Here is a 19462-nt window from a genome sequence, read left to right on the forward strand (position 1 = left end):
CTGAATTTTTTCGAATATATTAAGTTATTTTCATCTCCTAAGTCTTTCTCATGATATTTGATCCTTGGAGTTCCGTTCGCTATTGAAATATTGGATAATTCTTTTAGTTCATCTACTTTTCTTCATTCCTTCTACACTTCCAAAGAAATTTATCCGCCTTCTCCGGATTAAGAGTTCCAGAATTTTTTCATACTCCTTTCTTGCTTCATAATTTTTAATTGCCGTTTTTTTCTATTGTGGTTCCCTGACCTTTTCGAAAGACTCGTTTTTCTCCACCTTTTCTATTTATCCAACTTTAAGTATGGCAATGCAATCTGCTGCATAGAGCACTTGTGGTTTTACAACTGTTTCATAGCGTCTGATTTTCGCGTTAATGGCTATAGGTTTTTATGTAGTCACTGAGTTGATACCGTATCATGCATTCTGTTTTGGATGTCGAGATTTATAGATGTGCTTTCTTTAATATTCTTCGGATGAAGTTAATTTAGGTGATAGCTGATTCTATATCTTTGACAAAGATTGCAAGGATATACCCAAAGGCCAGGCATTTGATTTTGAATTATTCAAGCTTTTTGTCATACACTTCACCATTTTCTAACGATTCTTCCCAAAGCGCGATTAGAGTGCAGGGGAAAGTCCTTGTCCAACTCTTCTCGCATCTGAAATGGTTCAGAAATTGGGCCTTTGAATTTCTTTTGATTTAGTGTTAGACACAGATCTCTAAATCCACGGAAATTAGTTTTGCACATCGTGTAGTGCCTTGTTATTGACGTTTAATATTTGTTTCACATGTCTTTTAATAACCCCAATGTGTGTTTACTTGCTATTCAAACTTTATTATTGGACCATAAATGTTTAAGTTACTGATTCTACCGTCGTCAGAACAGGTTGTTCGTTGGGCATTCGCCAGGCACATTTGAAGCTACACAATTTACCATTATTAATCACTACAGTCAACGTTCTTCCGGTGCTCCACACAATTGACTACATTTAAAATGCAACGCCACTTAGTCGCGTAAACATTCTTATGAGCAGTGATTTCTAAGTCTCAGCGCTATCATGAAAATAGAACAGTACAGGCAACAGAACTGTCAATGAATGTCCCTGCCTCAGTTGCACATGTTTCCTTTAGAACAACATGCGTTATACGCAACGGAATCACTCGCCATAGTTTACTGTATCTAACTGGTTCGCACAGTAAACTTAAGGATTGGTAGTCCTTGTCAATTCTGAAACCTACCAGAGATTCTTGTTTTGTGCCTACCTGAAGTTTCTATGTAAACGTAGCTAACAATGGAGACGGAAAAAGTTAGTAAAATGTTTTATAATGAATACCAGAACTTGAGTCCCCAAATTTCGTAGAGTGTGCGATGTATATTACGCTGTTTGTAGGACAGGAATATGTATGTCAAATTTTGTACGCTTGTGGCAATCTACAGCATGCTTACATGCTTAGATCCGTACGATACTCTTGTTCGCAATATTCCAGGGAAGATCTCATAGGCATGAACAATTATCGTAAGCAGTAAGATAATTGGCAACACAGTTTATCAGCTATTTACAGTCGCCATGTTGTGATGGTTTAGCAGATACCTAGCTGTCGATCTTCAGCCATGGTAAAAAGCAGTTTACATCCACACGCACGCACTTATACAATAGCGATGATACGCTTCTCACTAACAAGGGAACCTCCCCATCGCACCCCTCTCAGATTTAGTTATAAGTTGGCACAGTGGATAGGCCTTGAAAAACTGAACACGGATCAATCGAGAAAACAGGAAGAAGTTGTGTGGAATTATGAAAAAAATAAGCAAAATATACAAACTGAGTAGTCCATGCGCAGGATAGGCAACATCAAGGATAATATGAACTCAGGAGCGCCGTGGTCCCGTGGTTAGCGTGAGCAACTGAAAAGCAAGCGGACCTTGGTTCAAGTCTTCCCTCGAGCGAAACGTTTAATTTTTTTTATTTTCAGAACATTATCCGTCCGTCCGCTATATTTGCTGGATTCATATTGCCCACGGAATACGTGTCACGTATGCACTCTCGTCCAAAGTAACGAACAGTCAACTGCCAGCCAGGGAGCCTCGTTAGCAGGAATACTCTCTCTTCCGTGCGCTGTAGTCGACTGACGTCGTGTGTTTCGATGTTTGTTTAGGTGTGGTGCCCCCATACTACGGCGCAGTTACCTCGCATCGGACGGGCGGACGGACAGAAAATAATTGTCTGAAAATAAAAAATTAAAATTTTCACTCCAGGGAGACTTGAACCAAAGACCTTTCGTTCCGCAGCTGCTCACGCTAACTACGGGACCACGGCGCTCCTGAGCTCAGTTTATCCTCGATGTTGCATATCTTGCGCATGAACTACTCAGTTTATATATTTTGCTTATTTTTTTCATAGTTCCACACAAATTCTTCCAGTTTTCTCGATTGATCTGTGTTCAGTTTTTTCAAGGCCTGTCCACTGTGCCAACTTATAACTAAATCAGAGGGGGGTGCGATGGGGAGGTTCCCTTGTAAGAAGTGCGTGGTTATTTCTCGTAATAGATGCGGAAAAGTCGAGGGTTTCTAGTAACTGTAGGTTTATTTAAATGGCGAGTCTTACCGAAATCAAATTTGAGATGGGTGTGGAGGAAAGAACTGATAAGTAGGACGCGGGTGTGTCAAACGATTCTGGTTAGGCAATAGGAAGATGGCTTTAAACCTTAATCTGGAAAGTAAGGGCTCAGACAGGTTACGGTTGATAGGATGGGCAGATACGTGATTATTCATGGTCTGGGAGGGAAAAGCGATTAAAACTGCCTTGGGAAATATGTGGAGTGTCTAGACGTGGACACGGGATATGCGGTACAGGTACGCCAGTGGGCTAAGTTTTTACACGTTCGGGTCTACAAGGTGTTTTGGCAATGTGGCATCTTCATTACTAGTATAATATGCGAACTCAAGGATTTGAAGAAAGCGATAAAACTTTGTGAGGGCGCAGATCAAGGCTAGACTTGCATAGGGGAGGATAGGACGTATGAGGGTCTTACCTTTCTGGATAACGGTCGTTCGATTTATCCTCTATATTGGTGTCAAGTTCAGGCCTCAAATTATGCATGCTATTCGCTCACTTTACTGATAGGGAGTTTGCATTATACCTTCAGTGTTTGAAAATTACAACGTGAATGTGTGGTAATCCAAACACAGGGATGCATAGAAAAATGCTGGGAATAAGCAACTAGGATTAGAGAAAACTTGCATTCGCAAACTCAGCAGTGCGCTATGTGACCAGAAAGCTCATTGTTAAGCCTAATTCACACAGTAAAGAGTAGAGGTGTAAACTTAGAGGAAATGGCATTATGACTCGTAGACATAAAAGGTCGTAAATCTGTGACAGTTTGACAGGAATTGGGCAGATTGCTCGGTCGCTGAGAACTGGGTTTCACATAAATATTACACCTCATACAAGATATGCGCGCACTATTTACTCTTACAGTTAATTTCAGCATCGGTGAAGAATACAAGAATACAAGAAATACCAGATAAGAAAGAAGAGCTAGTAGCGTCGGCCTTCGCAATTTGCCCTACTGTCCCTCGACATCTTCCTGCAAATGAAGATTCAAAGTTTATGAAAGAGGCTGCATGGCAACAGATGAATGTCAAATTGTTAATTGTCACCAGTTCGTTGTACTCTTTCAGCCTTCCAACTGATAGAATATTTCAGCTCCATACACTGAATGTGAGTTCATCCGCCAGCAAATTCTATGCCTATCTTCAGAAACTGAACGCACTATTCGTGAGGCGAAACTCTCGTTGGCGCTAACATCATAAATAGCATTGGCCACCCCGTCAACAGCGGTCGTTCAGGGATATGCTGCGAAACGTCACCTTGGCCACACCATGTAAATTTCCGTTTACATAAACAGGATCATAATATCCAGTTACAAGAAACGCCACACACTCTGATCCAGCACTCTTGGAATATTTCCCCAAATTATACCGCCCGTCTATTTATGGTTATTGTAGCTATTATTGTTTACCTAAGATCTCAGAATATGCAGCTTGCAGAAAATAAAACTTTAATCCTAATCATTCAGATATGACAGTGGGCATATTCATTTCGAATTTATTCCTCTCAGTATATGAACATTTAACAATCCCTGTTAATGTATATTCCAAAGTACCCGCTATACACAAGAAAATATCCACAAACTGTCAACAGTATAATATCGGCAATGGAGCATTACAGAACTGCGTCATCTGAACTCTGAAGAAAGGACCAAATTAAGTCAGGATTGCATCATTACATGTGGATGGTACTTGCATCAAGAGAGATGTTGGTGCTTCATGTAAGATAATAAATACATAATACTTGTTCATGTAACAGATCCTAAAGCTGCATATTTTGAGTTAATACAAAAAGCGTTCAACCTGTGTCAATTCGCCCAGAGTCTGCTCGCAAAACAGATACGTATTTTTCTCTAATGGCCATTGATCGTGTCTTGAACAACTACTCCTATTCTCTTTAGTTGAAGTTTGCAATGAATTTCCTTTCGTTTTGGAGAACTCGATGTGTGTTCAGAAAGTAACAGGAATTTTGTATTTTCGCGTGTTGTATTAGTTCAGAAGCGTGTTCGTAATCATGTCTGAAATCATCTGTACAGTGTTAGCCGTATCGTATTCTAAACATTCTGCGTGGTGTCTGTCTGTTCTATATCGTGTCTCCCTACCTTCGCGCAACGACGCTCTGAGCGTGTTTTTTTTTTTTTTTTTTTTTTTTTTTTTTTAGGGAATTTACTAGTTTGAACCTGGGACCTGTTGCTGGTAAGGAGACGCCAGACCACACATGACAGGTAGACTTCAGAAGAGTTCAGTGAGACTAGCGATGATATAACCAAATACTTAATGATTTCAGCGTCAGCTCCACTGCAATGCCTGTAAAAGAATCTTAATACTAACTAAATTTAGTGGAAGGGGTTCAAGGCTTTCCTATTTTTAGTTAGCTGGTAAAATAACGTCGAAAAAGCAGTTAAGTTTACCATTGGAAATTTTATTCTACTCACAAAACATTGTTTATAAATTGCACTATTGATAAAAGGAAATGTTTTAATACAGGATGGTAAAAACCAACTGCGTTCAACAAAAATGTGAACGAATATTCCCTGAGTGTGTTTCCAAGTTCTACAATGGATCGAAGGATGACCTATGCCATATCACATCTATAATCTAGGTTTAAATTGGTTTCACAAAAGAGAAAACTATCAAAATGGTCTACAGTGACCCTCAATTGTCTTTAATTACTTATCTAACTTGTCGTAAATTACAGTGGCTGATGTGGCTTCTCAATAACTATGTAACAGAAAAATCATCGCGTTTCAGATTTTTACTTAAAGTGGCAAATGTGAACACCATGAGCTTTAATTGACGATCGACACTAGTATTATGCAAAAAGGGATGTAACAGATGAGACTTCCGCAGTTCTGAGTGAAGCCTTATGCGCTCAAAAATGCGGCATCGCGCGCGTTCATTACCTTGTCGGTGTTCGTCAGGGGGCGGCGGACAGCACAGCACAGCACAGCACAGCACAGCACAGCTCCGCTCACCTCGCCGTCTCGGAAGGAACTCTTCTCTAACTTCTCCTTACTACAATTTACCGAAGTTGGTTTAAAAAAAAAAAAACTATCTGGCTGTGTTTTCATCTGACCAATCAGGTTCTCAATGTTAACCTTAAGTTCCGCCTACAAAAATTGTCTATCCAATGAGAAACGTTATACTTTTCGTGGTGGGGCAATGTTTTTAAAGTTTGCAACGTAACAGACGCGAAAAAGTCTCATGCTAAAACTTGCAGCTGGTGTGGTCCTTTAGTGTTATCGTAACATCTATACTGTTCTTTTGGAGGGCTCTAGTTTTTAACATGGGCTGGGGGGTGGTCTTGGCGTAACAGACACGAAAAAGTCTCATGCTAAAACTTGCGGGTGGTGTGGTCCTAGCGGTTAGCTGGCGACGTGGGTGTCCGTCCGTCCCTTATCGTAGGGCCTTCCAGCTTAACACGGTTCTGCTCTCGGCTTCTGTTCTCGTTTCTCCCCTCAGAACTGCGTCTGTCCCACGGTGGGAAGGTATGACATGCATTTAGGCATTCTTGTTAGTCTGTGGTATTCCATTTGCTCATTCGTTACTCGTATTACTTTGGTTAATTTAATGTCACGATTTATTCGGAGCTATGTGACATACTACTGGATTTGCTTATGTCAGGGTTTTCATGGAAGGTGTTGGATTTGCCTGACACCTTACAGTATATTCCTTCCGTTGTCAGCTGTCTGAAGCTACATGTTTTGGTAGTATCTGCGATTATGTATTTCGTATAAAATGGGATAGTGTTTGTATTAAATTTTTTTCTCCTAACCGAATAAGGTGTAGAAGAGTTTTAAAAATGTCAGTGTTGAATATTGTTTAGGTAAGTCTGCTAAGAGTAAAGCACACGAATGGTACTAAACGTTACGAAAAAGGCTGTGAAGACGTTGAATATGAAGAGTTCTGAACGCCTCAGCATTCATTGACGAACGAGATGACGGAAAAAGTGAAAGTGTTATAGATGATCGCCGAATCACAATGGGAGAAGTCACTGATAATGCTGGCATATAAGTTGGCTCACATAACAATTTTTTTGTTTTCGGGTATGAAATTAACATAATTTGTTGAAAATTAATACAGAACGAAACCAGAGGCGAATTCAAGTTGCCCAAGAGTCTTGATGTAGTTGACGACGCCGCAGAACTACTTAAACCTGTCATAACAGGTGATGGACCATGATGTCGTAACTGTCATTAGCGGTGGCCGAGCGGTTCTAGGCGCTTCAGTCCGGAACCGCGCGTCTGCTATGGTCGCAGGTTCTAATTCTGCCTCTGGCGTGGATGTGTGATGTTCTTAGGTTAGTTAGGTTTAAGTAGTTCTAAGTTCTAGGGGACTGATGACCTCAGATGTTAAGTCCCATAGCGCTCAGAGCCATTTGAACCATTTTTGAACTGTCATTAGGTTATAAAAGTCCAATTTTATTACTAACGGGCACATGTCATGGTAGGCGAAGAAAATTTTTATGGATGTCAGACGTACTGTGTGCTATGGTAGCACACAGCGTAGTGTTAAGATCAGAGTGGAAGCATTATCGATCACGAAAACCGAAAAAGTGCGCTTAAATATGGCTACGTTAACTGTTCTTCTATTGGAACGCCTTCATTGCGCCAAGAGTTATTGCAACGCCTTCACTGCGCCAAGAGTTATTGCAACAAGGTCTAGCGACAAATGAGTACTACTTAAAAGTTAAACGCAATTTGCGTGGACCATCCGAAAAAAGATAGACTTGATTCGAGGCGAAACAGTTTATTCATTTCGCACCACGACAATGCACCCGCTCAGACTTCCTAGCTAATACTTAACTTTCTGGCCAAGATCGATACTGTAATCACAACCTATTTCATATTCTGTGTATCCGCAGCTGTGGAAAGGTATGTTCGGAAGAATTCAGCTAACAACTGGTAACATTATTTGTTTAAACAACAGGTTTCGTGACCTAAAGCCACATCAGGTGCAACGATGTTAGGTCATAAGTATATCCATCGCTCCTATTCAAAATTTACCGTCCAGTGAACAGTTTCAATACCATAACCAATGAAAGGTGACGAAGCACTCCATTCATTTAGGACAAACTGCTGGTAGGTGAAACTTGCAGTTTCACGTTTCAAAATCTTCCCTACCTCAGTGCGACGACAAAGCAATCCGGTGTTGAGCAAAGGAAAAGCTGCTGTCACGATTCACTCAGAGGAGCTGTAATGCAGCGACATGTTATTTTTCGTATAAACTAAAGACCTCAATTTTTTTTCTGAGGCGGAAGTACATTATTGATCGTCATAGTGAGATCGGTGTGATGATAGAATAACGTCAAAGGCAAACAGGTGGCGCCCTTTCAGAAAGGCTATCGGTGACATCTGAAATAACAATATATAAGAGCTAATAGCATAGAGTTCAGTAGGCAACTTGGCCTGCTAAGTGCAGTAGAAAAAGCAACATCGCTTGTAATCATATGACCGTGGTCATAAAATGGACAGTTAAGTTGGAAACTACATCTATAAAATATTCGTGGTGTTGATACTACACTGGAGTGCAAAACTTAAGGAGCAAAGTAACTTACGCGTGGTGTGTCACTGCCAAGTAACGTAGCTCGATGAAACTTGGACCATATAAAAAAAGAACTGCTCTAATATGCTACAGAAGGTAACTCAAAGAAATACGCAATGAGACGAAGACATGACACTTCGAATAAGACAAATTACACTGAAGTCACCGCGATTTGTGATGGTCCCCTGATCATTACAAAAGGCGGGACACGGCTCTTAATTGGAGGGGGGGCGGGGGGCGGGTGCGATCACAACGGACGACAATTCATGCTCTGCAATGTGCTCCCATGTTGGCCAGAAGACTGGTAAAGAGGTCTTGAGCAGGGTGTCTGATTCCTACACCAGCGTGGTTGACATCTGCTAAACAGTCGGTCCATATAGACGGACTGCAATTTTCCAAATCAACACGCACTTCATGGGATTAGGTCGGGGGAACGGGCAAGCTAGTCCATTCGTCGAATATCCACTCGTTCCGAGAGCTCTTTCACCTGGGCTGTTCGATGCGGTCGCGCATTGTCGTCCATAAAACGAAGTCCGAACCGAATCCATACCTGAAAAGAGGCAGCAGTGGAAGTTATCACAATAACATTGATCTTGAGAGATCTGGATGTCAATACGCACATGCAACATACTTCACCGCACCGTAACACATGGACCACCAAATCGATCACTCACTATTGTTCCTGGGTGCACTACGTGTTCAGACCTCTCCCCATGAAGGGTGCGTCCAGAATTATTACTCAGACTGAATCTGCTCTCATCCGAGAACTGCTGATTGAATCTCCTCGTTGGTGCAGTTCTTATGCTCTTGAAGCCACTGCAGATGGTGCCGCATGTGTGTGGGTGTCAGTGGAGCGTAAGATTGTGTGCCTTGCAGTCCTGTTAAATGTGGTTCAAATGGTTCTGAGCACTATGCGACTTAACTTCTGAGGTCATCAGTCGCCTAGAACTTAGAACTAATTAAACCTAACTAACCTAAGGACATCACACACATCCATGCCCGAGGCAGGATTCGAACCTGCGACCGTAGCGGTCACGCGGTTCCAGACTGAAGCGCCTAGAACCGCACGGCCACACCGGCCGGCTGTTAAATGTGGTTCCAGTTGCACCTGCTGCTTGAAGTGAGTCCTTCTTGCCTGCTGCACAAAGTATTGCTCATCTGCTGCTGCAGTTGGACGTGGTCGACTACCTCTGTCACGCAACAGCACCTGTGTTTCGGTATGCTTCCCATGCACGTAAAACAACGCTGTGAGGAGTAGCAAACTCCTGGGCGATACTCGTCACACCCAACATGGAGTACTTCATGGAAACATGTGACAAAGGGTTCTAGTTTTGTAACACAGGGCGTGTTTTATATATGGAGAACACCAATGAGTGAGAGTGTACAATATTCTATTCTTCCAATACTGAAACTTGAAGCTGTAATGTTTCGGATGAACAGGAAAACCCAAGGTAGCACTGGAAGAAAATGCAGCTAGTAAAGCCCGTGAAATGATTTTAAGTAATCGTGTCTCCAGGAAAAGCAAGCGAACAAGGTAAGCTACATACGAATCTATAAGAATACAAACAGCGAAGCTCCTGAAGCTTTCGTATAATACGGATCAAGAAAGACATTTGAAAAAGAGGCCAGAAGCAAATGTTTCCAAAAATTACTCAAACTGACTTTAGAGAATTAAGTTCATATACGTAGAATGATATTACAGATATAGATAGTAACATAACTAATAATTAGGAAAGTATTTAACAATATTGTCAACACTCAAACATATTAAACTTACAAGGAACGCAATAAGAAAAACTAAAGTAGCACAAAGGGTAACAAAGTTATCCTGTTCCTTGCATTATATCTGAGACTTCATCGTGCAGTTTTGAAAAGGAAATGCATTGTGTCAAATTTTGAGACATGTCCTAACCAAAACTTAGCTAGTAATAGAGTACGGGATCCTGAAAATATTCTGAAAAGCTTGTAAGGATGTTGCAGGGTAGTTCGTGCAGAGAAATAATTGTTAAACGAAATTAAATAAGTTGCGCCGTATCCGAATTAGGATTGAAGTTCGCCATTTGGACCGTTGGGTGCGCAAATGCAAGTGGCCCGCCTGAGACGATGTCGCCAAACGTGTTCTTCGTTCGGTTTCCTACAACCGAACAAGAGAGAGATAAAGTTGTATATGGTACGGCAGTAAGGATGGAACCCGAACCTAAGTCTCTACAGTCTCGTGCACTATCATCTACGCTATGAAAACTGACACTAACATTTCTGGCAGACCGCTTGAATTTGCGCCCGCAACAGTCTGATTGGCTGACTTCAATGCTAATTGACTATGAAACAGCACAACGTATCTAACATTTTTCTCTTAACAGTTATGTCTTAGTTCAACCGAACCAGCGACACCCTTACAAGCTGTACAGACTTTGAGATTTTGAAAGGTTTCTGAAACAATATAGTTTCATTTCCTGGTCAAACATCTATGATATGTATATGCAAATTGAAGCGACGAATGAAAATTTGTACTAAGACAAGTATTCAAACTTGGTGTCTCTTGCTCACTAGGCAGATGCGCTAACCTATACGCAACCCTGGCACAGTGACTTTGTAGAACTGCATAGATTTCCCCTCAGTCCTCCCTCAATCTAAATTCCCGTTCACGTCTGTCACTTCATTTCATACAGCTCAGTTTGAGTAAAGCCTCTACGCCTGGGTTTCAGACAGGATCCGCAATTTCGTTCAATACTGAGGTGCTTTCCCAACACAGTTGGAGAGCCTCTGCAATTCTGTTACTTTATGGGAAATACAAAGTGAGTCGAGGGGTGAATGGGAATTTGAACTAAGGGCGGAGGCGTGACAGCGTAGTCTATGCAGTTGTATATCTTTCTGACCACCCTGTATAACAGAAATGACAAACTCCTGATCACTGTTAACCTGAACAAAAACAGCTTACCGACTACTGGCAGCATCACTTCTGCCAGCACCTCCCCTCTGAGTCGCAAGTGGGGAGCTCAGTTGTTGGAGCATTGCCCTCTTAAGGCAAAGTTCTGGGTTCGCGTCAAAATACGGCACACACTTTTAATCTTTCAGGAAGTTTAAAGATATTCTCTGGTTCCAACAATCGCTGAATTTGGATATTATGAAACTACAGTAATCCGCGTTGAAAAAAAGGTAGCCGGTTACACTGATTTAGCACCTAAAAGAACTAAAATACTTCAGAACTAGAAATTATATAAACGCATTGAGTACCATTTAGAACTTAATCCCGTGGTTTGTAGATAAAGCCCGAACATGGCTCGGCCCACAACTTTGTGTTCCAAAGACCGCGCTAAAGTACGGATCGGGCAGCAATTTTCTAGACGCGCCTGCGATATCTCAAACTAGACTCGTGGCGTATAAAAAACAATATACGGAAGTATCACTACCTATCCCTCGACTGGTGTTGTATTCTGTTAATTTCTCGAATTAATTCGAAAGAAACATTAGCGAACGTAACAGCCGCTGTCACAAATGGCTGAGTCAATAGGATAGCACTGGCATAATTTCGTGGGTGTACTAGTTAAGTTTAGCAATTTGCTGTAATTCTGCTACAAATATTAAATGTCTGTCTGGATGAGCAAAAATTTTGGAAGCTCAAGAGGAAGAAATTGCTCAATAACTCATCTCGTCCTTTTTTGGAAGGATATTAAAGAAGAACATAATAATTCCAATCCCAAAGAAAGCAGGTGTTGACAGATGTAAAAATTACCGAACTATCAGCTTAATAAGTCACAGCTGCAAAACACTAACGCGAATTCTTTACAGACGAATGGAAAAACTGGTAGAAGCAGACCTCGGGGAAGATCAGTTTGGATTCCGTAGAAATACTGGAACACGTGAGCCAATACTGACCCTACGACTTGTCTTAGAAAATAGATTAAGGAAAGGCAAACCTACATTTCTAGCATTTGTAGACTTAGAGAAAGCTTTTGACAATGTTGACTGGAATACTCTTTCAAATTCTAAAGGTGGCAGGGGTCAAATGCAGGGAGCGAAAGGCTATTTACAATTTGTACAGAAACCAGATGGCAGTTGTAAGGGTCGAGGGTCATGAAAGGGAAGCAGTGGTTGGCAAGGGAGTGAGACAGGGTTGTAGCCTCACGCCGATGCTATTCAATCTTTATACTCAGCAAGCAGTGAAGGAAACAAAAGAAAAATTTGGAGTAGGTATTAAAATCCATGGAGAAGAAATAAAAACTTTGAGGTTTGGCAATGACATTGTAATTCTGTCAGACACCAAGGGACCTGGAAGAGCAGCTGAACGGAATGGACAGTGTCTTGAAAGGAGGATATAAGATGAACATAAACAAAAGCAAAACGAGGATAACGGAATGTAGTCGAATTAAATCGGGTGATGCTGCCGAAATTAGATTAGGAAATGAGATGCTTAAAGTACCAAAGGAGTTTTGCTATTTGGGGGAGCAAAATAACTGATGATGGTCGAAGTAGAGAGGATATAAAATGTAGACTGGCAATGGCAAGGAAAGCGTTTCTGAGTAAGAAAAATTTAACATAGAGTATAGATTTGTCAGGAAGTCGTTTCTACAAATATTTGTATGGAGTGTAGCCATGTATGGAAGTGAAACGTGGACGATAAATAGTTCAGACAAGAAGAGAATAGAAGCTTTCGAAATGTGGTGCTACAGAAGAATGCTGAAGATTAGATGGGTAGATCACATAACCAATGAGGAGGTATTGAATACAATTAGGGAGAAGAGTTTGTGGCACAACTTGACTAGAAGAAGGGACCGGTTGGTAGGACACGTTCTGAGGCATCAAGCGATCACCAATCTAGTATTGGAGGGTAAAAATCGTAGAGGGAGACAAAGAGATGAATACACTAACAAGGGAATCTCCCCATCGCACCCCCCTTAGATTTAGTTGTAAGTTGGCACAGTGGATGGGCCTTGATAAACTGAACACAGATCAATTGAGAAAACAGGAAGAAGTTGTATGGAACTGTGAAAAATAAGCAAAATATACAAACTGAGTATCCATGGGCCACATAGGCAACGTCATGGAGACCCAGAGATCAGGAGCGCCGTGGTCCTGTGGTAGCGTGAGCAGCTGCAGGAGGAGAGGTCCTTGGTTCAAGTCTTCCCTCGAGTGAAAATTTTACTTTATTTTTGCATAGTTATTATCTGTCCGTTCGTTCATTGACGTCTCTGTTCACTGTAATAAGTTTAGTGTCTGTGTTTTGCGACCGCATCACAAAACCGTGCGATTAGTAGACGAAAGGACGTTTCTCTCTAATGGGAACCGAAAACATTTGATCGCAAGGTCATAGGTCAACAGATTCCTCCACAGGAAAACACATCTGATATATTCTATACGACACTAGTGACGGCATGTGCGTCACATGACAGGAATATGTTGTCGACCCACCTAACTTGTACACTTGGCGAATGGGTAAAAAGATTCTTCTCCCTTGCCCGATTTAGGTTTTCTTGTGAACGTGATAATCACTCCCAAAAAAGTGATGAAAACATAAGTTTGTCACTGAAAATAAAAAATTAAACTTTTCCTCGATGGAAGATTTGAACCAAGGACCTTACGTTGCGCAGCTGCTCACGTTACCACGAGACCACGGCGCTCCTGCGTTTCCAGTGTCCTTGATGTTGCCTATCTTCCCATGAACTACTCAGTTTGTATATTTTGCTTATTTTTTCACAGTTCCACACAACTTCTTCCTGTTTTCTCAATTGATCTGTGTTCAGTTTTTCAAGGCCTATCCATCCACTGTGCCAACTTATAACTAAATCTGAGGGGGTGCGATGGGTAGGTTCCCTTGTAAGTAGATTCAGAAGGATGTAGGCTGCAGTAGGTACTGAGGGATGAAGCAGCTTGCACAGGATAGAGTATCATGGAGAGCTGCATCAAACCAGTCTCAGGACTGATGACCATAACAATTTCTCATTATTTTAAGATCCGTAATCCAACAAAGAACTAAATATGAGAAAAGTGTTGAAGCTTCTTTTCTAGTATAACTCTTGAAGATACAGCTATTACATGTGCCAGTAAAGCTTTAAACAAATGCATATTTTTCTAAGCGACCTTCGTCCATACTGCTAGATTTGGATGCGTGTGCGTACATTACGAATTTGGTTTCGGCACTGTGCAGCTGCGCGCGGTTCTGGTGTTGGCTGTGGCGGCTGCAGCGACGGCGCAGTACGTGTCGCCGTACGCGGTGGGCTGGCACCGCTTCCCTGGCGTGCTTCCGCAGTACCTGTCCGGCAGCAGCCTCGACAACCGCCAGGGCGAGGTGGTGTCGCAGTACGACCTGGAGACGCGCGTGTCGCAGCTGCCTCCGGACCGCCAGCCCTTCTGGTACGTCAACAAGGAGGTGCTGGAGGCCATCAAGCACCAGCAGGTGCCCGTGCCCGCCACCACGCCTGCCGCCCGATTTCGCCGCGCCGTCCTGCGGCCTCTGCCCATTGCCTAAGGGGCAGCTTCCCTCGACTTCTTCCTAGCCACTCTCTGTCGGTACACTAAGTGGCTACTGTATTTTTATCCTCAACGTAGTTTCCAGTTCGTCATTTTAGTGATCAGATTTCTCGACGCACATTCCCTTGCTAGGTGATAAGTTCATTAATATATCTTACTGTCTGAAGAAACTAGATTTAAGTCTTTATACCGTGATTATTAACACCATTGTACTCGAGCTGTCTGCTTCAGTTGCGCAACCTTTTCGTGCCTGCTACTATGCACTGGTTTCTTACCCTTATCGTATCAAAATCTTCCTATTCGTGTCTCCTTAATGGTCCAGTGGTGCGATTTAGTAGTTACGTTGAGGAGTTGGGGTTCGTAAAGATAAAATTGTTTTAGATGGACTTAGTGTCTGTCCAATTCCTTCAGATGCTTGCTTTGTGTAACTTCTCGTTTCTTTCTCAAGATTTTTTCTGCTATCATTAAGAGCATAAATGTAAAAAGTCGAAATAAACCAATGAAGCATATTTTATTCGTTTCTTTCTGATTAACCGCTCCCTAATTAAAATTACTTTCCTTTCCATCTTCTTTCATCTGCCTGGAAAGCAAATATTATATAAATTGAGAGCAAGGGAGCTGAAAAAATTATTCAGTCTAATTCACCAACAGAATATAACGGCGTATACTGTATTTGCTTCTGTGTTCACAACCTTTGGTTTCATATTTAATGTATTACTTTGATTTTTTACCAGCGTGCATATGACACAGCATAAGTAAAAACGGAAGAAATACACATCAAAAGTTTTGCATCACCTCGGTTCCGGAACGTTGACAGAAAACTGGAATAGAGATAAACATGAGCATCATTTCCTCCCATTTTATTGCTCATGAAAACAACACACTGCATGTTGTACCACTATACAGCGAGACCTTCAGTGTTGGTGGTGGTCTAGGTTGCTGTACACACAGACCTCTAATACTGAGTAGCACGTCCTCTTGCATTGATGCATGCCTGTATTCGTCGTAGCATACTATCCACAAGTTCATCAAGGCATTGTTGATCCAGATTGTCCCACTCCTCAACGGCAATTCGGCGTAGATCCCTCAGAGTGGTTAGTGGGTCACAGTCACTAAACAACCCTTTTCAATCTATGCCAGGCATGTTCGATAGGGTTCATGTCTGGACAACATGCTGGCCACTCTAGTCGAGTGATGTTGTAATCCTGAAGGAAGTCATTCACAAGATGTGCACGGTGAGGGCGCGAAGAATACCTCGCCAGTATGCTGCCGATATGGTTGCACTATCGGTCTGAGGATGGCATTCACGTGTAGTACAGCCGTTACGGCGCCTTCCATGACCACCAGTGACGTACGTTGGCCCCCACATAATGCAAATCCAAAACAACAGGGAACCTCCACCTTGCTGCACTTGCTGGACAGCGTGTAGAAGGCTGGACAGCGTGTATAAGGCGGTCAGCCTGACCGGGTTGCCACCAAACACGTCTCTGACTATTGTCTGGTTGAAGGCATACGAGACCCTAATCAGTGAAGAAAACGTGATGCCAATCCTGAGCGGTCCGTTCGGCATGTTACAACTGAATGTGTCAAGAGTTACACCTTACCATATACGGATGGGAATCTCTCGATTGGCTCCAGAAAAATAGCAAAATTGATGAGCCCATAAAGCACCCCCAAGAAGTAACATTTTCTCGATCAGGTATGCATGTCAACGAGCAAACCTGGCCAAACAGCGCCCCGACTACAGCGTCGAGTCGGCTGAGGGATCAAGAAGAAAAGGCTGCAGCCGGTCTAGCGATGGACCAACTCGAGCTTACGCCAGAGTTAAGAGTTGAAAGTTTGCGTGAACAGTGTTCAGAATTGGGACAAAAATAAGAACATTCCACGCAGATAAAGATTACCTTCAATTACCCAAACCTAGCGTCGCTGTTTCCCAATCAGTGGTTGCACACACAGGGTGAGTCACCTAACATTACCGCTGGATATATTTCGTAAACCACATCAAATACTGACGAATCGATTCCACAGACCGAACGTTAGGAGAGGGGCTAGTGTAATTGGTTAATACAAACCATACAAAAATGCACGGAAGTATGTTTGTTTTTTAACACAAACCTACGTTTTTTTTAAATGGAACCCCGTTAGTTTTGTTAGCCCATCTGAACATATAACAAATACGTAATCAGTGCCGTTTGTTGCATTGTAAAATGTTAATTACATCCGGAGATATTGTAACCTAAAGTTGACGACTGAGTGCCACTCCTCCGCTGTTCGATCGTGTGTATCGGAGAGCACCGAATTACGTAGGGATCCAAAGGTAACGGTGATGGACCTTAGGTACACAAGAGACTGGAACAGCACATTACGTCCACATGCTAACACCTTTTTATTGGTCTTTTTGACTGACGCACATGTACAGGGTGTTTCAAAAATGACCGGTATATTTGAAACGGCAATAAAAACTAAACGAGCAGCGATAGAAATACATCGTTTGTTGCAATATGCTTGGGACAACAGTAAATTTTCAGGCGGACAAACTTTCGAAATTACAGTAGTTACAATTTTCAACAACAGATGGCGCTGCAAGTGATGTGAAAGATATAGAAGACAACGCAGTCTGTGGGTGCGCCATTCTGTACGTCTTTCTGCTGTAAGCGTGTGCTGTTCACAACGTGCAAGTGTGCTGTAGACAACATGGTTTATTCCTTAGAACAGAGGATTTTTCTGGTGTTGGAATTCCACCGCCTAGAACAGTGTTGTTGCAACAAGACTAAGTTTTCAACTGAGGTTTAATGTAACTAAAGGACCGAAAAGCGATACAATAAAGGATCTGTTTGAAAAATTTCAACGGACTGGGAACGTGACGGATGAACGTGCTGGAAAGGTAGGGCGACCGCGTACGGCAACCACAGAGGGCAACGCGCAGCTAGTGCAGCAGGTGATCCAACAGCGGCCTCGGGTTTCCGTTCGCCGTGTTGCAGCTGTGGTCCAAATGACGCCAACGTCCACGTATCGTCTCATGCGCCAGAGTTTACACCTCTATCCATACAAAATTCAAACGCGGCAACCCCTCAGCGCCGCTACCATTGCTGCACGAGAGACATTCGCTAACGATATAGTGCACAGGATTGATGACGGCGATATGCATGTGGGCAGCATTTGGTTTTACTGACGAAGCTTATTTTTACCTGGACGGCTTCGTCAATAAACAGAACTGGCGCATATGGGGAACCGAAAAGCCCCATGTTGCAGTCCCATCGTCCCTGCATCCTCAAAAAGTACTGGTCTGGGCCGCCATTTCTTCCAAAGGAATCATTGGCCCATTTTTCAGATCCGAAACGATTACTGCATCACGCTATCTGGACATTCTTCGTGAATTTGTGGCGGTACAAACTGCCTTAGACGACACTGCGAACACCTCGTGGTTTATGCAAGATGGTGCCCGGCCACATCGCACGGCCGACGTCTTTAATTTCCTGAATGAATATTTCGATGATCGTGTGATTGCTTTGGGCTATCCGAAACATACAGGAGGCGGCGTGGATTGGCCTCCCTATTCGCCAGACATGAACCACTGTGACTTCTTTCTGTGGGGACACTTGAAAGACCAGGTGTACCGCCAGAATCCAGAAACAATGAACAGCTGAAGCAGTACATCTCATCTGCATGTGAAGCCATTCCGCCAGACACGTTGTCAAAGGTTTCGGGTAATTTCATTCAGAGACTACGCCATATTATTGCTACGCATGGTGGATATGTGGAAAATATCGTACTATAGAGTTTCCCAGACCGCAGTGCCATCTGTTGTTGAAAATTGTAACTACTGTAATTTCGAAAGTTTGTCTGCCTGAAAATGTACTGTTGTCCCAAGCATATTGCAACAAACGGTGTATTTCTATCGCTGCTCGTTTAGTTTTTATTGCCGTTTCAAATATACCGGTCATTTTTGAAACACCCTGTACATTACCATGAGGGGTGAGGTACACCTACACACGTGGTTTCCGTTTTCAATTACGGAGTGGAATAGTGTGTGTCCCGACATGTCAGGCCAATAGATGTTGAATGTGGTGGCCATCATTTGCTGCACACAATTGCAATCTCTGGCGTAATGAATGTCGTACACGCCGCAGTACATCTGGTGTAATGTCGCTGCAGGTTGCCACAATACGTTGTTTCATATCCTCTGGGGTTGTAGGCACATCACGGTACACATTCTCCTTTAACGTACCCCACAGAAAGTCCAGAGGTGTAAGATCAGGAGAACGGGCTGGCCAATTTATGCGTCCTCCACGTCCTATGAAACGCCCGTCGAACATCCTAGTGTTAATTGCGGAATGTGCAGGTGCAGGTGCACCATCATGCTGATACCACATACGTCGACGCGTTTCCAGTGGGACATTTTCGAGCAACGTTGGCAGATCATTCTGTAGAAACGCGATGTATGTTGCAGCTGTTTGGGCCCCTGCAATGAAGTGAGTACCAATGAGGTGGTCGCCAATGATTCCGCACCATACATTTACAGTCCACGGTCGCTGTCGCTCTACCTGTCTGAGCCAGCGAAGATTGTCCACGGACCAGTAATGCATGTTCCGTAGATTCACTGCCCCGTGGTTTGTGAAACCCGCTTCATCGGTAAACAGGTAGAACTGCAACGCATTCTCTGTTAATGCCCATTGACAGAATTGCACTCGATGATTAAAGTCATCGCCATGTAATTGCTGATGTAGCGACACATGAAACGGGTGAAAGAGGTGACGATGCAGTACGCGCATGACACTACTTTGACTCAGTCCACCGGTTCTCGCAATGTCCCGTGTACTCATGTGTGGGTTCATGGC

The 19462-nt window shown here is 42.8% G+C and overlaps 1 protein-coding gene across 1 annotated transcript in view; it reads left to right on the top strand.

The window, feature by feature from the left end:
* The window catches only part of LOC126249702 (uncharacterized), a 28627-nt gene extending 13494 nt beyond the window's left edge, over positions 1-15133 (top strand). Inside the window, exon 2 of the mRNA XM_049951381.1 lies at positions 14302-15133. Within this exon, the coding sequence (XP_049807338.1) occupies positions 14302-14622 (321 nt within the window). The 3' untranslated portion in view covers positions 14623-15133. The remainder of the gene's footprint in view (positions 1-14301) is intronic.
* The last annotated feature ends 4329 nt before the right edge of the window (positions 15134-19462 follow it).

Source organism: Schistocerca nitens, chromosome 3 (assembly GCF_023898315.1).
Source record: "Schistocerca nitens isolate TAMUIC-IGC-003100 chromosome 3, iqSchNite1.1, whole genome shotgun sequence".
Taxonomy (NCBI): domain Eukaryota; kingdom Metazoa; phylum Arthropoda; class Insecta; order Orthoptera; family Acrididae; genus Schistocerca; species Schistocerca nitens.